Source organism: Erithacus rubecula, assembly GCF_903797595.1.
Source record: "Erithacus rubecula genome assembly, chromosome: 1".
In the NCBI taxonomy this organism is placed as follows: Eukaryota; Metazoa; Chordata; class Aves; order Passeriformes; family Muscicapidae; genus Erithacus; species Erithacus rubecula.
Genome location: NC_136658.1, coordinates 1,372,390 through 1,380,785, shown reverse-complemented (window position 1 = coordinate 1,380,785; position 8,396 = coordinate 1,372,390). Strand labels below are relative to the sequence as shown.

The following is an 8,396-nucleotide window of genomic DNA, read 5'->3' as shown; positions in this document are numbered from 1 at the left end:
CACCTACGTAAACGCCTCTGTTTAAGTGATTAGAAAGGAACCATTTCTCAGAAGTACAGGTGCAGGACCGACTGCAGCTATTAGGGGCGAGAAAGGGCAGGAATTGCTTGGGAAAACGGGAAGGAGGGGATTAAAAATTATTTTTAAAAAATTGATTTTAAAAAAAAGGGAAAAAAATATAGAAGAAAAAGCGAGGAAGGCGAGCAGGGACGTGCACCTCCCTCCCCCGCCCCAGGAGCTCCGGACCGTCCACCTGCCGCTCCCGAGCCCCGCGGGGCGGGTGTCGGAGCCGCGGCGCATCCAGGCGCTCCCAGCAGAGCCCCCGCGGCGCGCAGCGCTCGGAGCCGGGCTCGGAGCAGCGCAGGGGCAGCGCCGGGGCGCAGCGCAGCGCTCCGGGCAGCCGGGGGCCGACCCCGGGCCGCGGCGCTGCCGTCCCGCCCCGTCGGGGGCGGCGGGAGGGCGGCGCGGCGGGGGCCGCCCGCGGGCGCGTTACGCACGCAGTGATCTCAGCGGCGCGGGCGCGGCGGCGGCGCCGGGCTGGGGGCGGCACGGCCGGACCCCATAAAGGGCGGCGGCGAGCCCCGCTCCCGCACTCACCCCGCACGGCGGAGGCGGACGGGCTCCGCTCCGCAAACCGCGGCAGGGCTTCCCGAGCGCCCTGGAAGTGCAGGCGGGACCGTCCCGGGGCTGCCGGAGACTCGCCGGAGCGTCCTCCCCGCCCGCCGCCGCTGCAGCCGGGGAAGGCTGAGGAGGAGCGGCCGCCGGAGCAGCGCAGAAGACGGAGGGACGGAGCGAGGGGCAGCGCTGCCCTCGCACAGCCGCAGCTCCCCGGCATCGCCGCCGCGCCCCGGCCATGGGGAAGCCGACGCCGCCTCTGCAGTGACCGCGGGACGCGGCTCCCGCGCGGCGCTCCGCCGGCAGAAAGGCTCAGACACCCCCCAAAACCTGAAAGCAAAAAAAACCCCCACATCCTCCACATCCATCCCTGTATAAAGTGAAATAAAGAGAGGAGAAGGGGCTGCGCCGAGCGATGAGGAGCGGGGGGGCGGCTGCCGGCGCTGGCGCCGGTGCTGGCGGCGCTGCTGGGGCTGTGCAGCGCCGAGCGCAGGGCGCTGGTGCTGCCGCGGCGCCTGGGCGCGCCCGGCGCCCGCGAGCGCTTCCGCCTGGAGGCCTTCGGGGAGCGCCTGACGCTGGAGCTGGAGCCCGACAGCAGCTTCCTGGCCCCGGACTTCACCCTGCAGTACCTGGGCGGGCCGCCGCCGCCGCCCGAGGACGACCTCTCCCGCTGCTTCTACTCCGGCACGGTGAACCGGGACCCCGGCTCGGCGGCCGCGCTCAGCCTGTGCGCCGGGATGCGCGGCGCCTTCTCGCTGCGGGGCCGCCAGTACCTCATCCAGCCGGCGCCCGGCACCGCGCACCGCACCGGGCCGCACCTCCTGCGCCTCCGCGGCGCCCCGCGGGCCGCCCCCGCCGCCCGCTGCGCCGTGGCCGAGGCGGGGGCCGGGGCGGAGGGGCCGGAGCCCGCCGAGCCCGCAGGTACCGTGGGGGTGCCGCTCCGGCAAAGCGGGAGGGGGGTCCGGCGGGGATGCCCGCACGCTGCTCGCCCCGCATCCCAGCCCGAGGTGCCCGCCCGGGCGCGGGGATCGCGCGGACCTTGGGGGCGCATCCCGTGGGTTGGGGCTGCTGAACGGCGCGCTCTCGCCGTGCTCACCTGCGCTTTCCCTCCCTCTCATTTTCTAACGCAGAAACGAGAAGCAGGAGGAAGAAGAGGTTCGTGTCCAGCCCCCGCTACGTGGAGACCATGCTGGTGGCCGACCAGTCCATGGCCGAGTTCCACGGCAGCGGGCTGAAGCACTACCTGCTGACCCTGCTCTCCGTGGCCGCCAAGCTGTACAAGCACCCCAGCATCCGCAACTCCATCAGCCTCGTGGTGGTGAAGATCATGGTCATTTACGAGGAGCGCAAGGGCCCGGATATCTCCTCCAACGCCGCCCTGACTCTGAGGAACTTCTGCAGCTGGCAGAAGCAGCACAACCCGCCCAGCGACCGGCACGCCGAGCACTACGACACGGCCATCCTCTTCACCCGGCAGGTGAGGGACTGCAGGGTCACAGCCAGCCCCACGCCCGCTGCTCCCCATCCCCTCTGCCAGCAGACCTCCGAGAAAGTGTCCACAGACAGTCGTGTGTCACCACAGCTGCAGTGGAGCAGGCTAAAAATGAGCTGCTTTTTTGTTTTATTCATTTTTTGTGCTGTTTGCACCGTGTCTGGTGAAGCTCGCAGTTTGTGCGCTGCCTTTGTAAACTCGCAGTTTGTGCGCTCTGTTCCTGCCCCATATATTTTTAGCAGATTTCAGATGGAAATTATGCATTTCATTTCTACGTGTAACCCTCGCCTATGTTCCAGAGACAGATTTTTGCCATCATACCCATTGAAGTGCTGAATATTTATGCTCTTTCCATAAGTAAAGGCAAACTGCCAGGACTGGATGGCTCTTGCCAAGGTTAAGTCTCTGATCTGATTAATAATGAAACTGCCTTTTTTTACAGGACCTGTGCGGTGCCAAGACATGTGATACTCTTGGGATGGCTGATGTGGGAACAGTTTGTGATCTAAACCGCAGTTGCTCTATCATAGAAGACGATGGTTTGCAGGCTGCCTTCACAACAGCCCACGAATTAGGTACTTGAAACTTTGCAAAGCCTTTCCCTGGGATTAATTGAAGCCAGCTTGATGCCGTAAAGCCCAGCCTGCACCTCCCCGGAGCAGTGGGGAGGAGGCAAAGCCCTGTCTTGGAGCAGGCTTGGACTCTGGAAAGCAAATCCAGCCTGCACAGCACTGTCTGCAAGAGCTGTGTGTGTGCCTGCAGAAAAAAAAAAAAAAAAAAGAAAAAAAAAAAAATAAGAGAGAGAGAGAGAGAAGATCCAGTGCCATCTGCTTGAAATCTGGGAGCGTTCAGATTCGGGTTATTAATTACAGACCAGGCTATGAGCAGCTCTAGAGCAATATTTAAAATGCTGTTGGTAATGCGTAGGACAGACTTCCTAAAGTCACCGACTTTGCTTTTCTCCTTTTCTCGAAGGCCACGTGTTTAACATGCCTCATGACGATGCAAAGCAGTGTGCTGGCATCAATGGAATGAGCCGGGATTTCCACATGATGGCATCCATGCTCTCCAACCTGGACCGCAGCCAGCCCTGGTCCCCATGCAGTGCCTACATGATTACAACATTTTTGGATAACGGTCACGGTAAGGTTATTAAGCTTTCCATTCATGTGGCGTTTGAGCTCTTGTGCTTTACTGCTTTCCTCTTTATTTTTTTTATTTGAAGAGTGCTTTCTGCTTCAGCGCAGACTTAACCTTTTGCATGCTGCCAGTGAGTTTAGAAGAGCCTTACTTTTACAAAAATGGTGGCACTGATGGGCTCAGAGGCTTCTGTTGCAAAGCAAATGCAGTTCCCTTTTAAAACTGAACCCACGGCATCATCTGACTTCTTTTTTTTCCCCCCTTTTTTCAACCTTTTCAGGGGAGTGTTTGTTGGACAAACCCCACAGGCCCATCCAGCTGCCTTCGGACTTGCCTGGCACGCTGTACGATGCCAACAGGCAGTGCCAGTTCACGTTTGGAGACGAGTCCAAGCACTGCCCCGACGCAGCCAGTACGTGCACGACGCTGTGGTGCACCGGCACCTCGGGAGGGCTGCTGGTGTGCCAAACCAAACACTTCCCCTGGGCAGACGGCACCAGCTGCGGGGAAGGGAAGTGGTGCATGAATGGCAAGTGTGTGAATAAGACTGAGAAGAAGCATTATGATGTAAGTAGTGAAAGAGAAACGGGCGCGGCTTGGGTTGCGGAGCCACGTGGAAAACGCTGCGGTGGGAGGGATCTGTCAGGAGGGGTTGGTTCAATGCTAAAATGGAAACTCAGGGCAGGTTTTTTAATGAGTTTGGGTAAAAACCAGCGTGATGATGGCATTTATGGTGTGCTTTTGTGTGGGTTTTTCCTGTATGAACCTGTGTCCTGCTTTTGTTGTCGTTCCAGACGCCCGTGCATGGGAGCTGGGGGTCCTGGGGGGCGTGGGGCGAGTGCTCCCGGAGCTGTGGTGGGGGAGTGCAGTATTCCTTCCGGGAATGTGACAACCCCGTGCCCAGGAACGGGGGCAAGTACTGCGAAGGGAAGCGCGTGCAGTACAGGTCCTGTAACATCGAGGACTGCCCCGACAATAATGGTAATTTTCCCCCATTTTTGACACTCAGGATTGGTGTGTTGTGGAGGAAGAGCGTGGACAGAGATGATCTCATGCCCACCTGCCTTTTCTCTGCCTGCAGGCAAAACGTTCAGGGAGGAACAGTGTGAAAAGCACAATGAGTTTTCCAAGTCTGCCTTTGGAAGTGGACCTGCTGTGGAGTGGACACCCAAGTTTGCTGGTGTGTCTCCAAAGGACAGATGCAAGCTGGTTTGCAGAGCCAAAGGAACGGGATACTTCTTTGTTCTACAGCCAAAGGTATTTCAAAACTGCACCTCTTCCAGCTGATCATAAGGAGGAATTTTTTTTTCTCTCTTTATGTGAGAGATTAAGCAGTGTAGAAATCTGAAATTGTCTTTCTCATATTTAAGGTGGATTATTCCTCCATGTATAGTGGGATCATTGCAAACAGGCTCTAAGTGTTTTTGCACAATCCTTCCACCTCCTCTACCCACTCCACCCTGGTTTCCTTCCCTCTCCTTCCACCAATCTGATTTCATTGAGATAGATTTGGAAAACTCTGAGGGACCTCTGCCAGAACATTGGTGCTTTCTCATACTGGTTACTAATATGCTGACAGCTTAAAATAAACACGAGGAAAAATGTTCATCTTGCATAGCTACTTGAATTCGCTGTCATCAGATGGTGAGAGCCAGGAACTACCAGGGCGATGACACAGAGGGTTTTTGTGGAACAGCACTCCTAGAAATAAAGGATGTGCTGAACAGCATTGAAAGCAATGCTGGCAGTGTGCTTTGAGGACATGGCTGCCTTCTAGTGACACTAGAAAGCAGAGGGGCTTTTTTTATATGAAATCAGTAAAACAATAGGTGTTTTCAGGGGAGGTATTAATGAGAACCGAGATTGTTTTCTCCTCTCACCATGGCATCATTTCTGCAAGTGAGATGAAGTAGCACCACATACCTCCATCTACCTGCCTCTGCTCCGGTTTTTAGTTTCCAAAGCCCTGAAAACAGCAGGTGCTGCAGGTTCCCCCCAGCTGTCCTTGGTGTTGGGTGGTTTCCGAGCGCCGTGCGTGTTGTAAGGAGGCTCCTTGTGTCCCCAGGTGGTGGATGGCACCCCGTGCAGCCCCGACTCCACGTCCGTGTGCGTGCAGGGCCAGTGCGTGAAGGCGGGCTGCGACCGCACCATCGGCTCCAGCAAGAAGTTCGACAAGTGCGGCATCTGCGGGGGCAACGGCTCCACCTGCAAGAAGGTGTCTGGCACCCTCGTGAGAGCCAAGTGAGTGCGGGGCTGCTGCCCCACCTTGCCCTCGTGGGTGGGGTTCAGCCATTAGCGAGCCACGTGCCGTGCTGGGAGGCTTTCTGCCCTTCTCGGGAGGGACTCAGTGTTTCTGTTCTCTCCCGCGGCAGACCCGGCTACCACGACGTGGTCACCATCCCGGCGGGGGCCACCAACATCGAGGTGAAGCAGCGGAACCACCGCGGCGCCAGGCACGACGGCAGCTTCCTGGCCATCAAAGGCGCCGACGGCACCTACGTCCTCAACGGCGACTACACGCTGTCCACGCTGGAGCAGGACATCACCTACAAGGGCAGCGTGCTGCGCTACAGCGGCTCCTCGGCCGCCCTGGAGCGCATCCGCAGCTTCAGCCCGCTGAAGGAGCCCCTGACCATCCAGGTGCTGACGGTGGGCGACCTGCCGCAGCCCAAGATCAAGTTCACCTACTTCGTGAAGAAACCGGCGCAGCCCGGCGCCGAGAAGGCGGCCGGCGGCAGGAAGAAGGAATCCTTCAACGCCATCAGGGAGATCATCTCCTCGGAGTGGGTGATCGAGGAGTGGGGCGAGTGCTCCAAGTCGTGCGGCTCGGGCTGGCAGCGGCGCGCCGTGGAGTGCCGGGACCCGCGCGGCCGCCCGGCCGCCGGCTGCGCCCGCCAGCTGAAACCCAGCGCCCTGCGGCCCTGCGCCGACCTGCCCTGCCCGCAGTGGCAGCTGGGGGACTGGTCCCCCTGCTCCAAGACGTGTGGGAAAGGCTTCAAGAAGAGGTTGTTGAAATGTGTCTCCTCCGACGGCGGCGTGCTGCCCCAGGAAAGCTGTGAGCCCTCCAAGAAACCCAAGCACCTGATAGACTTCTGCAACGCCACGGACTGCAGCTAGATAGGACGGCTTGGGAAAGCTAAAACGTCTTTGGTTTTTTATTATTATTTTATTTTTTTTTCCTTCAGACCAGTGCACTGAAAAACACAAAAGAGGGCCGGAGGCAGCGCCTGTGTTTTTGCGTTGAAGTTCGTGGTGAAGATCCGCGGTGGGACGGTGCAAACGGCTTGAGTTGGCTTTGCATCCCAAAAACCCCCTGCCAGCTGAAAATTGGATGGGATAGCAGACCCATGTCATTCATTTCTCTTTAGCAGATAAGGCCCAAACGCATCAGAATTGCCTTTTTTTAAAGTCTGTTACGAGTTAAGCCAAGCGTGAGCAGTGAGACACATTTCAGCAAACATTTTGGGGTTTGGTTATTTTTCCCTTCTTTTTGGATTTATCTTGTGGTACTGATCAAATCCCCACGTGTAGGAAGGGGAGGGAAAAAGATAGCTTAAAATAATTGGTCAGGGCTTACCTACCTCACAAAGGGCAAAAAACAAGATTGGAAAAGGAGCTTTAACTATGTCATTCATGGCTGCTATTGTTTCAGAGAATAGTTTTATATAAAAATAAAGCCATATTCTCTACCTGTCAAGAGTAAGAAATATCAAGAACAAATATCAACTCCACAAATCACTAGAATATCTTTCTTTTTTTTTTTTTTGAAGAAGTACCTTTCTGTCATCCCAATGTGCCTGTCCACGTCTCTCAGCCACTCCAGTGCCATTGTGGTGACATGTGTAATCCAGAGGCTTGGAAAAGTGGAAATCTGAGTCTGAATTGTTGCTCTTTGTGCCTTCTGCATACCTTCCACTGGCTTTTCTGATTCCAGCTTGGTCCTACCTTCCTGCCAAACAGATTCATGGAGTGTGGGAGCATTGCAGTCAGTCTTGCTCTCACACTCAAACCTTTGGCCTTACCCCAGCCAATGGATATTATTTGAGTTTTTAAAAAAAGCATCCCATTATGAATGGGAACGTCCTCTGTGGCCTCTGCTGGGTTTGTAGAGCTCAGTCACTGATCAGGTGGGAAGGCAAAGCTGAGGGATAGCAGGTCCATCCACAGCAAAACGCCAGCACTCACATCATTGAAGATTGTGCCAGTCCATAGACCATGAGAGAATATGGCTTTCCATATGTATATAGTAAAATATATTACTATAGATTTTACATACTTCATAAGTATTTTATATTTCTCTCCCTTCTGGGAAGGGTTATAATTTGTAATAAATGCATATAATGAGCGTATTTATTTTTATACTTCTTGTCTAATGTGATCTTCTAAGTTATCGCTTTTTTAAAAGGACATATAACAAGGATAGAGTATTTATACAGTATAATATGTTACTAGAGGTAATAAATGAACCCTATAAATTTTGGAAATGGAGTGTCTTTATTTCACTGGACTAAAACCAATCCGTGGAGCAGAAAGAGCTTGGAATCTGAGGAAAATATTAAGCAAAAGGCAACTAATTACCTGTGTTAGTGAAGAGGTTTGGAAAACTCTCCACAAAATGTCACACACCACCTTAAAAGAGGTAATTTTGTATTTTATTACTTAACCACTAACTCAGCTGTTTCAGAAAATGGAGTGCAACTGTACTGATGCCACTGGTTGTAATAACAGCTTGCAGAGGGAGCAGCCCTGTCAGTCGAGTTTAGACCCAACAAAATATGTACAAAAGCAGCAGTTTTACCTCACTCTGGTGGGAAAGGAGCAGTCAAAAACCAGAACTGTGCATGAGCAGTCAGAGGTTTCCCTCACCAACTCTTGGAGGATTTCCCTCTCTAATTTTCTCCTGATGCTGCTTTTCCAAGAAGCGCTGTGTGAAAGAGCTCTTCTAATGCTGTTGGTAACATGTTTTATTGTGTTAAAATGGATACTGAACATCAAAAGCTGATTTTTGTTCCCTCATACCTGATCTCATCACCATTGCAGTCAAGAGAAAATCTTCTGTTGGGCTCCATTGGATTTTTGCCATGGAATTTGAGACATCAGTCATTTCTGGATACTTTTGGCTTTGTGTCGTATAAAAATCTATTAAAAC

The 8,396-nt window shown here is 54.5% G+C and overlaps 1 protein-coding gene across 1 annotated transcript; it reads left to right on the top strand.

Annotated features, from left to right (window-relative positions):
* Positions 1 to 1,043: 1,043 nt before the first annotated feature.
* ADAMTS1 (ADAM metallopeptidase with thrombospondin type 1 motif 1) lies at positions 1,044 to 7,731 on the top strand (the record flags this gene model as incomplete). The annotated part of the gene is made up of 9 exons (XM_079316234.1): positions 1,044 to 1,536; positions 1,746 to 2,092; positions 2,550 to 2,682; positions 3,083 to 3,250; positions 3,528 to 3,814; positions 4,042 to 4,228; positions 4,329 to 4,504; positions 5,313 to 5,488; positions 5,620 to 7,731. Coding segments are annotated over 9 exons (2,712 nt in total), but the record flags the coding sequence as incomplete, so codon positions are not given.
* Between the last annotated feature and the right edge of the window lie 665 nt (positions 7,732 to 8,396).